This window comes from Pelobates fuscus, chromosome 1, assembly GCF_036172605.1.
Source record: "Pelobates fuscus isolate aPelFus1 chromosome 1, aPelFus1.pri, whole genome shotgun sequence".
Lineage (NCBI taxonomy): Eukaryota > Metazoa > Chordata > Amphibia > Anura > Pelobatidae > Pelobates > Pelobates fuscus.
This window is the reverse complement of record NC_086317.1, coordinates 323,045,962-323,063,983: the sequence shown is the minus strand read 5'-3', so window position 1 is coordinate 323,063,983 and position 18,022 is coordinate 323,045,962. Positions and strand designations below refer to the sequence as shown.

General features: G+C 37.8%; 1 protein-coding gene across 1 annotated transcript in view; it reads left to right on the top strand.

Moving 5' to 3' along the window:
• Positions 1–18,022, top strand: part of MCF2L (MCF.2 cell line derived transforming sequence like) — a 266,548-nt gene that overhangs the window by 172,410 nt on the left and 76,116 nt on the right. The window contains exon 3 of the mRNA XM_063459777.1: positions 9,937–10,020. Within this exon, the coding sequence (XP_063315847.1) occupies positions 9,937–10,020 (84 nt within the window). The remainder of the gene's footprint in view (positions 1–9,936; positions 10,021–18,022) is intronic.

Genomic DNA, 18,022 nt, shown 5'->3' with positions numbered 1-18,022 from the left:
TTATTTTAATTTTTTTTTAAAATTTATTTGGGAATTTACTTTATACCCTTCTGGCTTCTTGATTCCACACATCCCAGGTGGGGATTGTACCACCAGAGCTGTATCACACCAGAGCAGGTCATATGCTCTGCTGCATGTGAGTAGAATATCTACCTTATTTTGTGAATGGTCATCCATTTGTTTATACTGCGCCATTGGATGTTTTCATTTTTGTCATTCCATATCGCACTTATCTTGGAGATATACTATTACTACCAAAAAAGATATATCCTGAGACGGGGAATGTACCGTCCATGCTGAATACAGCTGAGCTCTTTGTAGCTCTTTAATCCTCTATCTATTTCCTATTCATATTCGTGTTTCTGTGCAACTGCATGTGTGTAATATCTGTGTATGTATCTGCATGTGTGTCAGTATGTTTATCACTGTGTCTCTGCAACTGCATGCGTGTCAATGTTTGCATCTGTGTGTCTATATATCTGCTTGTGTGGGAGTGTTTGTATCTGTGTGTCTACTTCTCTGTATCAGTACATGTATCTGTGTGTCTGTATCTGTATGTGTGTCAGTGTTTGTATCTGCACGTGTATCAGTGTGTCTGTGCAACTGTGTGTATGTCACTGTATCTGTGTGTGTATCTGCATGTGAAGCAATGTTTGTATCTGTTCATCTACATGTATGTCAGTGTTTGCATATATTTGTCTGTGTATCAGTATGTGTGGCAGTGTTTGTTTGTGTCTGTCTGTACATTTATATGTGTGTCAGTGTGTATATCTGTGTGTGTCAGTATGTGTAACTGTATGTGTCCAAATTTTGAAATAACCGCAACTATAATAATTACAAACATGCTGCTAAAATGAGATGTACTATTTATGGAAATGGGCTGACAAGGGGTACTCAAGGTAAAAAAAAAAAAGGAACCATTAATTTACAGTAATGAAAAATGAAAGCAATATCTAACTTGTCTTATCTATATTTTTGTTCACTACATGTTTTTATGGATAGATGTACAGTTCATGTAGTGGCTTAGCTATAATAAAACAATTTGGAAACAGAATATGAGTAAGGATTGTATTTATTCGTTAATATATTGTGTTTTCTGATCTTAATGATCAGAAGCAAATACATCATATGTATTCATAAAGAACAATCCAAATATTCCTTTCTGCAATCCTGTGAAATGCTCTAACATTTTTTTTGTCTAACATGGGTTTGAGCCCACTAAGTATCCTACAACAGATTTTCCTAACATAGGCAGATGTGATATCCAAGAGAACACATTATATAACAAGATCAGTACTGACACAGCATGAACTGCTACTTTTTGTATGGTATATCATTATTCATGTTTCATGGACTATACTCAGAATTGGGAACTGTGTGTGTATGTATATGTATTTATATGTATATGTATGTATGTATGTGTATATATTTATAATATAAGCTTACCTCGTTATGTGAGCTATGTGATTAAATTAAATATATTAATTTTATTATCAGCATCCCAGACGAGGGTGCATGGTGTAGAGATGTAATTTAAAGGAACACCAAAACAACTTTAGCTCAATGAAGCAGTTTTGGTGTATAGATCATGCCCCTGCAGTCTCACTGCTCAATTCTCTGCCATTTAGGAGTTAAATCACTTTGTTTTTGAACCCTAGTAACACCTCCCGGCATGTGACTTGCACAGCCCCCCTAAACACTTCCTTTAAAGAGTCATCTACAGTTTTCCCTTCCTTTATTGCAAGTTCTGTTTAATTTAGTTTTTCTTATCCCCTGCTATGTGAATAGCTTGCTAGACCCTGCAAGAGCCTCCTGTATGTGATTAAAGTTCAATTTACAGCGAAAGAGATACAATTGTTTAAGGTAAATTACATCTGATTGAAAGTGAAACCAGTTTTGTTTTTTTATTTCATGCCGGCTCTGTCAATCATAGCCAGGGGAGGTGGTGACAAGGGCTGCATAAACAGAAACAAAGTTATTTAACTTATAAATGCAGTGAAACCTGAGAGGCATGATAGCATGATATACACACACAAACTGCTTCATTAAGCTAAAGTTGCTTAGGTGACTATAATGTTCCTTTAAATTACATCTCTACACCATGCTCCCTCTGGGATGCTGATAATAAAATGAATATATTATGCTAAAAATAATATATATATATTCTCACAAGTGCAGGATTCTGGTATTCACAGTGTGAATGGTAAAGAGGGTTTAAAGGGAGTAAGAAAAAAGTTCACATGTAACTAGCTCTCACGTGACCATTAATAATTCATAGGCAAAAATATTTTTTGCAGAATTCCCTTCTTAACGCCTTACAATTCTACTTTTTCTTAGCTGCAGAACTTGCATATGTAGCTGAACCAATTACAATAATATAAAGGGTTAAATTATCACAATAAATTATGCAATTTCAAAATGTTACAGGAACAATAGGTTGATGAGGACCCTGCTCAAACGAGCTTACAATCTAGAGCAGCGGTTACCATGCTGTGATACATGTACCCCCAGGGGTACGATCCTGTCCCCACAGTGGTACGTGTAAAACAAATTATCAGAATGAGTGGGCCCATTGGGTGGCCCATGCACTTAGAGCCACCTGAAGGACATCAGGGGCCCGGTTGTTCACTTCGGTTCATTAACAGTGCAACTTGGCTTTTTTAATGATTGCAACACTGGGAGCTAACACAGAGCACCGTGCGGGAGCAAGACAAGGAGGCATACTAGCAGTACAAGACCCTAACTCCAACAGTCCCAGCCAGTAGAAGCCACCCATGTGCATCCAAAAAGTAGGAAGGTAGGGTTTGTATCTGTGTATCTGGATCAGTGTGTTTCTGTATGTCTGTGTATGTGTGTCATATCTGTGTCTGTACATCTGTGAATCAGTGTATGTGTCTGTATGTGTGTCAGTGTTTGTATAGGTGTATCTGCATGTTACATAGTTACTGACACACTGTGTGTCAGTGTGTGTCTGCACAATATATACTAATATGAGGAGAAGCAGGGGCAGTGTCTAGAAGCTGGTGGACCTGGGGCAGAGGAGAAGCAGGGAAAGCCTGGAGCAGAGAAGAAGTAGGGAAAGTCTGATGCAGAGTAGAAGCAGGGAAGTCTAGAGTGGAGAAAAAGGGAAGACTGAGCAAAGAGAAAATCTACATTTAAAATAACAGCAACTATATTAATTACAAACATTTTGCTAATATAAGGGGTACAATTTATGGAAATGGGCTGCCAAGGACTGCACAAGTAAAAAAAAGGTTCAGAACCACTGATCTAGAGGATGTAAACACTTATTCAAATTACAGTTTAATGAATATTCCCCAATATTATTTAGAAGCTGTACCCGAAAAGAAATGTTACTTATAACATTGTTAAATAATTGAATACTAATTAATAATACTATGCTAGAAACAATTTAAAGTTTGCAGGATCCTTATCTCATTTCACACATGAGGCTTCTGGCATCTGTCAAAACTTTAAGCACATATGACACTAATGGACACTATAGCCATAAAAACAACTTTAGCTTAATTAAGCAGTTTTGGTGTGTAGATCATTCCTCTGAAGTTTCACTGCTCAATTCACTGCAATTTAGGAGTTAAATAAAGTTTGTTTCTGTTCATCAAGCTCTAGCCACACCTTCCCTGGCTGTGACTCACACAGCGTTCATGAAAAAAAAAATTCTCTTTCAACCAAATGTAACTTACTTTAAACGGTTTTATCTCCTGCTCTCTAAATTGTACTTCAATCACACACAGCAGGTTCCTATAGGATCTAGCCAGCTGTTAACAGTGCAGGAGATAAGACATTTTAAATTAAATAGACTTTAGAAGTATAAACATTAGATGACTCTTTCCAGGAAGTGTTTAGGAAGGCTGTGCAAGTAACAAGCAGGGGTGTGTGACTAGGATGCATAAACAAAGTGATTTAACTCCTAAATGGCAGAGGATTGAGCAGTGAGACTGAAGGGACATGATTTATACACTAAAACTGCGTCAATGAGCTAAAGTTGTCTTGGTGACTATAGTGTTCCTTTAAGTTTATTACGGTGGGTTTATGGTGCAGGTGCATACACCATCAAGGAAAATAGCTCCAGTTAAGTCTCCTTGCTCCATGCCAGTTTGGATGTCATTGCAAACAAAGAGATCAGTTGTAGTTGAGTGATTTGGATGAAAACCTGATTGATCAGGGGTCAGATAGTAGATTGTTGATAATATTCACATAGTTGCGTGTGAATGCATTTTTGCAAAATATTTGACATTACGGAAAGCAATGAAATCGGACAATAGTTTGATAACAAAGTATTGTCACAACTCCTATGGATAGGTACTACTCTTTCAGTTTTCCAAAGTTTGGCTATGTATCCAGACACCAGGGATTCATTGATTAAAGTAGTGACAGGTTTAGCAATTTCCGGCGCACTGCTCTTCAGCAACATTGCTGGGTTTTGAGCTGGTCTACAATGGTGGATGGTGAAAATTGGATTTCTCTAAATGAGGATTTTGCATGTTTAGCAGGACCTGATCTGCATTTGTAATCTGAGAGCAAGTGTCATTTGTTATCTTAGCAATCAGGGTGGTGGCACGTCCAACAAAATAATCATTAAAGACATTTGCTACATCAAGGGGGTGTTGCAGGGTTTGGTTGTCTATTTTGACAGTGAAGGGTTGGGCGTGGATTGTGAAGGTTTGGATGTTACTTATGATTTTCTTCAAAAGTTTTGTTTTGTGCATGCATTTCGCCGTTGTCTGCAGGCACAGTGATCGTTCAAGAAAGCCAGTACGCTTGAACTTTGACCACACTGAATCTCTAAACTGGTACATGTGAATGAGGTCAGCTGTAATCCTGGGCAGATGTGTTCCTTTTATTCACACTTTACGACAAGTGCTTCTTGTTAGTTTGTAGCAGCGTTATATATAAAACAACAAAAACTCCAGTGGGACAGACAATAGAAATGTTTCTATATTTAGTGAATAAAAAGTAAACAATGGTCCTATATGTTTCTTCCTCTTTCGGGACTTCCTCAGGTACCAATTTTCAAAGGGATTCTATAGTGGTAAGAGTACAAATCAGTATTCCCAGCACTACAGTGCCCTCTGGTGTCCTTATGCCCCCCAGAATAGTGCCTCATGTATACTAAACAGTGCTCAGCAGTGATAAATGGCAGCGGGGACTTAAGGCACTCATGAGTGGGGGTAGGAGAGGGGGAGGCAGTAAATCGCCCCATCCTTTTTTTTTATTATTGCCACCACCCACCTCCCTTTTTTTTTTTTTTACTTGGGGTGAGGGCCTGGGGGGAGACAGCAGGTTTACTCTTCCCCTCCCCCCTTTATTATATTTTACTTGGGATCTCTACCCGTGCTCAATAGTGAGCAGCCTGTGGACATGCCGCGGCACGAATCGGATCAGAATTTCATTCATTATAATTAAATTCCGAACCAAACAAAATGCATGGATTTCGTTCTAACCTGAATGAACAAACTTTTTACATTGTTAGGATGAAATTCGGTGAATTCGCCGGTGCCCTGTCTAAATGACATGATGATGTTCAAATGGCAAATTAAGCAACTAGAGATCTTCTTTGACCACAGGAAATGGAGCGGACTTAAGTTCCTCCTTTGGTCAAAGAAGATCAAGCGTAGGAAAATAAATAAGACAAAGTAGTCCCTACTTTGTCTAATGTTTTAAAGAAAACTAGATAAGATAGGTAGAAAAGAAGAACCTATTCTGAGAGAGGAAATGATGAGGAAACAATAGGAGAACGTTAAGTTTGACAGAGCCGCTTTAAATCACTTTTTTTTTTTTAAAGTAATGTTCCTTTTTATTCCAAAACACATATCCCCCAACAAACATAAAAATAAATGTATAATATGTCAATATGTTACCCAGAGGTGTTACTACAGTTTGATACATTTTAAAGTCACTTTTATTTGAGTGTTTCACATTTATTTCCAAACAATTATACAATTTTATATTTCCATCATGACATTTAGTTGCCTATTTCTAAATAAATAATAATTTATTGTACAATAAATTTCAGTGTCTATTTATGCTAGCCTGATTTTTTTCCTATTATTAACCCCTTAAGGACCAAGCTTCTGGAATAAAAGGGAATCATGACATGTCACACATGTCATGTGTCCTTAAGGGGTTAAGCTGAAACATTATATTTTTCCAATCAGTCCCTCTAGTCTGTTCCACTCTATTTTGACATAATTTGGTTGCCATCTTAGTTTGGACGTTAGTCACTTTCCATCTAAAACACTAACTTTGTTTAAGTACCGGCAGCATGTCTATTTGATTAACTATTGGCTTGAAGCAACTTTAACATCTCAGATTGTCACTACCTACGCCTATGCAATATGAAAATAGTTTTTTGCTGGTAACAAAAACATTGCTCAGCACCAAAATATTTATTTAATTAAGTTTGTTAAATGTCAGCATGATGCAACATATACATGTTATTTTGCAACTATTTTGGACTGGCCGAAAAACACTGAAGAATTTGGCGTAATATGTTGAATCTACGTATAGCGTGCTGCTTAGCTTATGGATGCGCACTTCTTAGAGTTTAGCACTCAATATTGATGCAGTTGGGTATAACACATCATCTTTTTGTTTTTATTTTATTACATTTTTTTCGGAACTTTGCAATTATTTTAGCCTGTGGGACAGCTTTAAATGAACACTATAGGTTCAGGGACACAAGCATGTATTCCCTACCCTATAATGTTAAAAACACTATGCAGCCCCCCTGTCTCCCCTTATCCCCCTAAATATAGTAAATTTGTACTTCTATTCCAGTCTGCTTTTGCTGGCTCTGCCCCTGATCTGTCTCCTTGGCCGACATCATCAGAAGTGATGATCTCAGCCAATCGCAATGCTTTCCCATGCAGAGGATGGAGATACTGAATGTCAGTGCTGCATAGTGTGCAGCACTGCCCCAGTAAGCACCCCCTAGCAGCCATCTCAGGAGTGGCCAGTGGAGGTATCCCTAGGCTGTAATGTAAACACTGTATTTTCTTGGAAAAGACAGTGTTTACTGCAAAAGGCCTTCAGGGACTGACTATACTCACCAGAACAACTACATTAAACTGGAGTTGTTCTGGTGACTATAGCGTCACTTTAACATATTAAACTAATTTTACGGTAGAATGACAATTTACTGATCTAAAGATCAAATAAGTCTGAAACTTTCAGCTGAACAGTTGACATAATATACATTTATTTTTGTTTCACCTCTTCTGTTTAGTAGAGATATATATCTTGTTATATTTTAAAGCTTGACTACAGTGGCATTGATTCCCTTATGACAGACATCACATCCCAAACCCCTATGCACATTTAAAAAAACTGAGGTTTGCAAATCTAGCCAACTAAAGACATTCTTCTGATAGAAGACCTAAAAAAGTGTTGTGAATAGAAAATTGGGTCAACATTCTAAAAGTGATACAATCACTATAACATCCGATTCAATGTTCCCAACGATTCTATTGGTTTCCACCGGGATTGCTCCACTGTTAAAACTCTAACCTACTTTTCTTTTTTTTTTTTTTTTTTTTATTCTTTTTTTTTCACTCAATAGAAATAGCAAGTGTACTTCAACTTTTGGGCTTACGCAGAAGCCATCTTGAGTAACATTTTGTAAACATTATACAGTATGACAAGAAAAACAATATGTGCTCCATCTTTAACTAAAACCAGCCATCTATCGAGGTATTTTTTGGATTTCACAATACCCCATACTAGAATAGTCAGCATAGCAATTGACATAAGAAGTATGCAGTCGCTTACAAGTTACTAAAGAGGCCAATTAAATTACCAAGCATTGCAGGGGAACGTCAGTCCCCGCAAACATTGCATGCCTGTGTTGTATCTTTAGCTTTGGCACTCGCCATTTGTTGGGGAAGCTTGTGGTGGATAAAGGTACAGGCTAATAAGCAAAAATAAGCTGTCTTATGTGCTAATCAGCATCCTAACTGTGCTACCTTGTTCCTCCGACCACTTGATCTAGCCCGAGAAAACGGTATTTTTAAATCACTTTAATACAAACTTAGCCACAACTCCTCTGGGTGTGACTCACACACTTCTTGATAAAGGGCTATTTATTTTTAAGTTTCCCTTATTGTACACTGTGCTTAATTTAGCTAATTGTATCTCCTGCTCTGTTAATTGCCTGTGTTTTATTAATGCTCCGTTAACAGAGCAGGTGATAACTTTACCATAAACACACTTTACCATAAAAGGAAACATTTTTCATGGAGGCTGTGTAAGCCCAAATCCAAATTGTTTAAGGACCACTCACTGGTCTGCAGAGTGTTGTACCCGAGCTACCTGAGCATATTTTATGAAATTTGGTAGATATTGGCCACCAGATTAGGTTTGAATTTATAGGGTGAATCTATGTACATGTGGTTTCCGTACAACTAAATGTATAGACTTGCATTGCAGAAGGTCAGAATCTGTGAGGGAGGGGGATGTGTAAAGTTTCGAATGAATAAAAGAAACAGAGTTGTAAATTCATCTTAACAGATGCCATAAGAGCTAGCCAGGAGACACTAAGGGTTTGCTAAAGCCGTGAATCTGTGGAGGACCTGTAAAATAGTGTGCAGTTTATTTTATTTTGGGTAAACACGTTTGCTGTAGTCCTGTCTGGGATCATTTAGGTCCATGGTATTATGGTTATTCTAACCTACCACTCCCCCTGTACAAAACATTGTTACATGAGAACCAGATATTTAGGGTTCCCTAATCCCTGTATAATTTGAAACTTGTAATGCAATTAGAAGATGCTTTTTCCCTTGGTTAGATTACATAACAACATTTATTGGAGATATTTTGGACTTATATAAAGATAATTGCAATGCCGTAACTACTTTCCCGCCCCTGTACCCAAAACTGGGTTCATAGAAGGATTTTCCCTAAACTATTGCTTATAGGAGATATTGTTTCTTTGTTTTTAAATATTGGAGACAAAAGTTATGTGTATTTTGCCTCTTCCATGTAGTGGAATTCTTAAATGTTTCTAATAATGTCAAAACACAATACACAGTAAGAGTGAGAACAATGTATATATAAATAAACGTAATTAGTGAAGAGTGAAAAGATTAAATATGTAGTGGTGCCCTTAGAGGAGGTACCAAGCTATGATCATCCAGATCTGCTTCTTTAATATCAATGCATATAATGGATATAATGCTAAAGAGATTATATATGATTTGTGTTCATTTTATTATATACACACAACTAATTAGTAGACTTTATTATTTAAAAGATTTGATGAAGCCTCATACAATAAAGTACTATATAAATATTTACACCTTAGAGAAACTCTTCCATAATCACCACATAACTGCTACATAAAATGTTCATTGGTTGAAAACATCACGGCTATAATGAATTAATTTTCCTGCCATCTGGTTAAATGACGAAATTCATTAACCCTCATAAACAAAGAAACCCCTATAATTTATGTTTTTGAAGTTTAGGAAGCTTTGAACTATTCTCTTTTACAAACACACAATAGAAGCTGGATAACAGAGTCTGCAATTAAAGTACAGTCAGTCCAAATATAAAAATATATATTGAAATGGTATAATTTGAGAGAGTATCTGATTGCATTAAGTTCCACTTATGCGAAAACATCCAAACATATATAGCGGTCAGACCCCAGAAAGACAACAGCATAAAAATACATAAGCTGTAGGACAAGGGGAGGGTCCACCACACCGGGAAACCTGGACTGTCCGCGTTTCGTACGTTTAGTACTTTATCTGAGATGCATGTTTTCTCAGAAAATATCTACTAAATTGTTTGCAAAATCTAAAAAAAATTCAAGTGGAATGTTTCTTTAAGCTTGGATGCTTGTACTAAAGTCTACGGTGGACCTTTTTTTTTCTACAATTAAGTTACTGATATATTTTTTTATCTTTATTTCAGATGATATCATGCATCAGGACACCTTTCCTGTCTGTGCCGCTGAAATTGAAGATCAGTTGAAGAAACAATTTGCCTTCTTGTCAGGTGAGCTTGTTAATGAAATAGAGAGATCAAAGCAGTTAACACTTCTTTCAGTGTTAATGAGCAAGTCATACAACATTCTGAAGCCTACTAATTTTATAATACAATACAATGAAAGGTATAGAATTTGCATGCACACAGTGGGCAGTAGATGGACAAACCTGATTTAATGGGAGACTACAAGCACTGACCACTAATATTATATTCATATATTATGGTGGAAAAAAGTACCCTTTCTTTGTGCAGTCATTTGCTAAACATTACAATTCAGAACTAACAACTTAAAATATGTCACTGAAGAAAGCTGTAAACCCAGTTCCCACAAGAACCAGTAACCCCATATCTTGCAGACATTGATCAGTGAGACATAGTGGAAGGAAATAAATTTTAATTGCTGTCTATAGAGCAAGAAATGAGTTGTGCTAAAAAAGTGCAAAAAAAAAAAAAATAATCGATTAACATGTAGTTACTGCTTTTTTGCATTTTATATCCGTGAATATTTAGTAAGCAACTATCAAGTGCAAATTCATAAATTGCCTTAGAACTTTAGCTGATCCTGTGTAATAAAAAAACGCTTCATTCCCATAACTGCTAAGCTTGCAGTTGTGGTTATGGTGCCAGGAGTGCAATGGTGCTGCTTCACATTGACTAGTCAAACCTTTCTTAGTATGATTTGACCATGTACCTCAGGCATCTGCATCAAATATGGTCTTCTCCTGCTGTAGTAGCTGAAATAACGTACAACCTATGCAGGATCGCAGTCTGCATCACATTTGTTGGCAAAAACAAACAAAAGGAAAATGATGCTGAATATTTAATACTGTGACTTTCCTCACACACTGTTCATTTTCAGAATAGTTTTTTTTCAATTGTGACTTATATCTCTATGACTTCGATTTAATATTTTTGCATTACGGTAGCTTTCCAAATTATTTAATTTTTGGATAAACTTTTAAAATTATTTTTTCAACATAGTAAAATATGAAAAACACATATAAAAAAATCCATCAACATCATTTTTGTAAAAATTATTTGGAAAGCTCATTTAACAATATTCAATCAAGGGGTATGTTGGTGCAGTATCCTGCATGGTTTTAAGTAAACGTAACTTGAATACAGTTGAGATTTCCTTTTCTTCTGTTCTTGGTCCTCTCTTCGTCAGGTTAGGTCCTAAGATACCAAACCAATGGTTTTGTTGGAGCCTTTATGAACTAGCAAAGACTTAACCAACAGCAATTGTCCTTTGCATGTTTGAAACCTTATATTTATGTAAAATTAATCTAATGCCCCCTATTGGGAGCACAAAAAGCAAAGATCCCCATAGCAAATATTTTTAATTGTAAAATCCAATTACTTTATTACGTAATGCACTTGAACATACACAAAAACAAACACATATTAAAAAACATTAACAATAAAATCAAAACACAAGGCAGGCTGAGATATGGTGTCCCATTAAGAGAGATAATGTAAACCTAAAAAGGAAATACATCTAGATCTTGTACTATCACTTTGCAATTATTTGTGCACACATGTCAAAATAGAGCTGAGGGGTAACTGAATTAGACAGAGAAATATCTTAAATTCCAAAAATCTATTAGAAAAATAACAAAGGTTTGCTCAAATAAACATCACAATATAGTGAACTCCTAATATGTAACTTGTACCTTATACTAAGTATATCAGTCTAAACTGATAGTCTAAATAGATAACAACCCAGTTATTACTAAAAGCAACCCACTATACCTGCATCACTAATGTGTCCAAACAAACGTGAAGTGATAAAAAAAAAAAAAAAATACAGAATTGTCGACTTGCGTTTCGACTCCTAAACGTGCGCCTTTGTCTTGGGCTATAAACTAATGCCTACAAAGCTGACATTATAAGGGAGCAGGGACCCAATGGCAGGCGAGAGGGAGTTGTAACTATAAGGAAGGACAGCCTATCTGTTTCCAATGTTTTTTTTTTCCCCGCAAGCCTTCAATCTGTGCCAGGGAATACTCTCATTGTGAAGCCTCTCTGCTGGAGCCACATGCACACTTGATCATAGCTTTTCTATGTTTCCCACTGAGCTCTAGTTCAGTTCATTGAGAAAGTGGGACTGCATGTCCTGGGTGTCAGGCAATATTAATTCAACATCCTTGTTACTCACACACTGCCTAATACATACTTTTAATGTTATGATGCATCCATGTAATACATACATACACACACGCAAACTGTCCAGTAGACACACACACTGCCTAATACATATGTACATACACACACACACTCTCTAATCGACATTGACTAATACATACAAACAGCAAGCTTCCCTCCTTAATTTGTCACATTATTAAGTGTGGGCATTCTCTGCTGCCATGTTTCCAGTCTGTCTTTGGTCCCTCCCACATGCAGTCTAGGAAGATGTATGCGCTGCCCACCTCTTCAAAGGACTTGCTGTCTGGAGGTAGGGTCATGGAAGGAGGAGGCAAAGGCAGGCTGGGAAGGCAGAGTTAAAATGTTTGGGGCTGGGCAAGGGAGAGTAGTATCTTGAGGGCCGTTACAACTGTAGCATAGATGCTCTGTTAAGAGGATTTTAAACAGCACAATTACTATGAGCAGGGCAGGAGTCAGGACCAATGAGTGGAGGGCTCTGTGATTGTTCTCTTTGGCTAAACATGGCCAATATATTCTCATGGGGGATCCATGCATGCATTACAGCCTGTGCGGACTCCCCATCTTAAACTAATGATGGTAGGAAGTCCAAGGTAAGTATAAGATGCAATTACATTATGGAGAGGATTTTAGGGATCCAAACAATTCAAGTAGAATTGCAACCTCCAATCTGTCAAACTCTTGTCTCCTTAGTTCCCTCAACGGATGGCTACCACAATAGACTCCACAATAGACTCCGGTATATCGGTCTATAAGTACAAGAAATAATAAATAAAACTATATATAAACTTGGTGATGGTGAATACGTGAGTGACAAATGTCAAAACCTATTTACATATATTTACAATTGACATTGTTCACTTCACAAATGTAAATTTTTTTAGGACTCATGAGTGTACTTTGAACGGAGTAAATGTAAATCCTTAATTTAAGCACATAGGTGCTAGGTCTTAAGTCTATGAATCGAAACACACTCTTAGTTTCAAAATTAGATCCATGTCTCTGCATCTTTGCCCCAAATTGATGTGCTCAGGCCCTGCAAATCTAAGGTCTCTTAAGATTTATGAAATGCTTTTGGATGTCTGGCAACAGGTGTGTTCCTATGTGACGTCAAATAATTGGCCTGTTCCGTGATGCGTTTCTTACAAGAATGAAAAGTATTCCCCACATTCCTCATCCCACATGAGCAGGTCCGTAGATAAAATACTCCAACCATCTTTCAGTTGAAATTGTTTGACACCGATTTCCTCCTGGCCTTGACTATCCATATTTGTCTTTGACTTTCTCAGAATAAATTTTTAAGCAACACACATTCAACACTGATGGGTGCCAACTATAGATTCAGAGAACAAATTCTCAGGTTGTCTCCAAGCAGAAACAAGGCTAGAAACGAACACCTCCTTTATTCTTGCCTCTTTCAGCTGTTGACACTGAGGAGATAAGTTCCCTTAAGGGAACATTATTTGTCAACAGAGGCCAAAATCTCCCCAGAATATTTTTAGCCTTGCCCCAGCCTGAATCATAATTGACAACACACCAAAGGAGGTTAGATGATGTATTCTCTATTGTGTGATCTTCCAAAAGTACATCTCTAAAGGTTATGGTATAATCTTTCTTTAAATGTAAGACATAGCTTTAAAGCCTTAGCATTAAAGTTCTCAAGTGAGATACATTTTCTTCTCAAACGCAATTATTGGCCTATGGGGATCCCTTTCTTTAGAGACTGTGGGTTATAGCTTTACCAACGTAACGTATTGTGTCTTGCATTAGTTTTCCTGAAAAGCGAGGTTTGTATAGTGAAAGAGTAATCAAAAGAAAAAGTACAGTCTAGAAAATTCAAAGTCTGATTTCCATAGTCAATTTCAGTTTTTTCACATTAAGGAGGTCAACAGAGATCTCTAGTATAATTCCAAGTAATTCAGACATTTCTATGTACCATTTTCATAAAATTACAGAATCCGTAAATATGGAAAATTCTTCAGAGAATACAACAAATTGCTACTACCAACTTAGGTGCAGATTAACATGTGATAGGGCACAAGATGTGGTAGAAGAAAAGAAAAAATGTTGTGGGTGAGAATTAATTTCAGTAACTAACAAATTCCATGTTGTACATCTGGTATCCAAGAAGAATTTAACATGTTTGATGCTCTGATCATGTGGTATTGAGGGTTACAATGCTTTAACATCCAAACAGCAGATAATAGAACCAGGGGAACTCTTATGGATGACAGGCATCATAGGGTTCCTTTGGTATCATGCAAAAAGAAGGGGAGATTTCCTACAAAAGTTGTTAAAATATTGTCAACATAAATGCTGCCTCTGTGAGTAAGATTGTTTGAATCGGAGACAATCGCCCTCCATATCAAGACTGCATATGGTTTGAGATTTTAGGGAGGTAGTAGAAAGTATACACCATGGGAGATTTGACATACAGTTTTTCTCAAAAGTTTGCATACTCTGGCAGAAATTGTGATTTTTTTTTTGATTTTTTTTAGCATTGATTTTGAAATATGACTGATCATGCAAAAAAAAATATTTTATTGGAGGATAGTGATCATATGAGGCCATTTTTTATCACATACTTGTTTGAAAGCATAATGATAACAGAAATCACCCAAATGGCCCTGATTAAAAGTTGACATACCCTTGACTGTTTGGCCTTGTTACAGACACAAAAGATGACACACACAGGTTAAAATGTCAATTAAAGGTTAATTACCCACATCTGTGGCTTTTTAAATTGCAATTAATGTTTGTGCATATAGTCAATGAGTTTGTTAGCTCTCACGTGGATGCACTGAGCAGGCTAGATACTGAGCCATGGGGAGCAGAAAAGAACTATCAAAAGACCTGTGTAACAAGGTAATGGAACAGGATATAAAAAGATATCCAAAGCCTTGAAAATGCCAGTCGGTACTGTTCAATCACTTATTAAGAAGTGGAAAATTCTGGGATTTTGTGATACCAAGAGATGGCCGCTCCCCAGGTCTCTGAACAGCGCTTGGCTGCCCCCCCCCCCCCCTTTGGACCGGCGGGGGTTATCCCGGATCCCGGTCCCCAAAGCCGTCTGCCGAACCCAACCGCGAACCGGCCCGCAGTACACAGCCCAGAAGGTGCATTCCAAGATGGCGGACAGCCCGCAACCACATGGGCAAAATTAAGAGTGACTCACCTCGTACTGCAGGGTCACCCAGATGGCAGAGCCAATCTGCAGACCACACAGACCCCTGAGACAGGCCAGCAAACCACCCTAAGCGGCAACAAGCACCGGCAGGGGACCACGACAGGACAGACAAAAGGCGGGAAACAAGAAGAAACCCCCAGGGCGCCTCTGCAGCATGGAACACGCTCAGGCCGCAGACGCCCAGGAGCTCCAGCCCTGAACATCACTACCAAGCAACCGGGACGCTGGAACACAGGGGGAAACCCCATATAGAGACCCCCGACAGCACCGGAACAACCGCGGCCAACATCGGAAGCACCTGAAACTATGAGCTGCAGAAGCAGGCCCACAGGACTAACCAGGGCTCCGAGGAGAGCTTAATAGAACACCGCTGCCGGGTGGCCCCAAGTGCCCTCTACCAAGATTAGGCACCGGCTAACTCTGGACGCTCTATTTACAGTTGACATTAGAAATGTTGTTCCTTCCCTTTACACACGGACACGGGCGGTACTTACGGACCCACACGCACCCTGACATACCTGACAACCCACCAGCATCAGACCATAGAGCAATCTGCAAACACATTCCATGACACAACTCCAGGCAAAAGTGCAACACCGCAAACAACTATACCGCACACAAGCCCCGACATATACCCGCCATATTAAACACATGGACCCCAGACCTGGTTAGGGGAACACGAGCAGATCAACCCCGCGATCCCCACACATCTTAAGGTGACGCCCGCGGTAATCCAAGCTAGAGATTAGCTACTTAGCCCAAACGACATATCGGTGACCAAATACTTTTGTGATTATAGCCTGCAAACGCCTAATTATATACTGTGCAAACACCAAAGAAGCAAAGTGTTACATTAATCTTACTCATGTAAGTTTAGTATAATTATTTTATGTTTGACTAGCTTATGACATAGCGTAAAACGCTACTATCCAGAAAGATACAAGCGATGTTGTTTCGTGTTATGTATTGAAATGCTTAAGCAACGTAAATATATACTGTTCATAAGATTACTGACTTAAAAAATTTGATAGATCCAACGTCTACCCCACTGTTTAAACTGTTTATCACGCGCTAGAGGACTGACTTTTTTCTTTATTACACCCCTGCAATCAAACGCAAACATTACATACAACCCCACCCCCCCCACCCCATATTAAAGCATAACTATATACAAGCACCCCTTCAAACACCAGCACTGTACATTACACTATAGTGCCAGTAAATGCCGCAGTGCTGTACAGTTATGCAACCTAGAAATTTTGACTTGGGTTGCCTTGGAAATATACTGAAATATTAAGAGCGCCTTGAACCTAAAAAGTTTGTGAACCACTGTTCTTGTGTGTTTAGGCAGTGGAAGTTGTATCATAGTACAGCTATGACAACGTTCTGAATCTGTGTGCCCTCTAGTGGAAATACATGACAAATCACCTACCTACCTATCCAATTAAATTGAACTTAATGCAAAAAAAAATAAAAAATGGTATTTTGTAAATTGTCACATTCAGCCAGTGAGCTTTGATCTGCATGACCCTGCTTAACTCTGCAGAGATAATCCAGATTCTCCTGCAAGAGAAGACAATAAGCTGGGCCTGTGGCATGTGGCACATGGCAGATGATGATTTACCAGGAGATTATGCCATGGAATTCCTTGCACCGCCCCATAACCACTGCAGTGAACTGTAGTGGTTATCGTCATTGGAGTTAGTGTTACCTTAAAAACAAAAAATGTTTTATTTTGCAAAAGTGATATTTATCCTATATTTATGGACATTAGTAACTCTATCGTATTTGCGATATTGATATGTGTTGTCAAAAAGGAAAGTTACACTGAATATACTTTTTATCACACTCTGTTCATTTAACAGCATACGTAAGTTATGTGTATAAGAAATATGTAATGTGTAATTTAAACATAAATCCATATATGTATTAATTGAATAAATAGAAATTACACTGATGTTTATTTTTTTCTATAAATGTTTGCTTTTTATTTATTAAAAAAAGGTCTCTGGGAGACATCCTAATTAAAATATCTCAATATCATCATTTATCATGTAAAAATCGAAAAGAATAGGTATACCAACATTGTGTGGTAGCCTTGCAAATGTACTGTGATAATCACTCTTGGGGACACTATAGTCACCTGAACAACTTTAGCTTAATGAAGCAGTTTTTGTGTATAGATCATGCCCCTGCAGCCTCACTGCTCAATCCTCTGCCATTTAGGAGTTAAATCCCTTTGTTTATGAACCCTAGTCACACCTCCCTGCATGTGATTTGCACAGCCTTCCATAAACACTTCCTGTAAAGAGAGCCCTATTTAGGCTTTCTTTATTGCAAGTTCTGTTTAATTAAGATTTTCTTATCCCCTTCTATGTTAATAGCTTGCTAGACCCTGCAAGAGCCTCCTGTATGTGATTAACGTTCAATTTAGAGATTGAGATACAATTATTTAAGGTAAATTACATCTGTTTGAAAGTGAAACCAATTTTTTTTTTTCATGCAGGCTCTGTCAATCATAGCCAGGGGAGGTGTGGCTAGGGCTGCATAAACAGAAACAAAGTGATTTAACTCCTAAATGGCAGTGAATTGAGCAGTGGATTTGCAGGGGAATGATCTATACACTAAAACTGCTTTATTTAGCTAAAGTAATTTAGATGA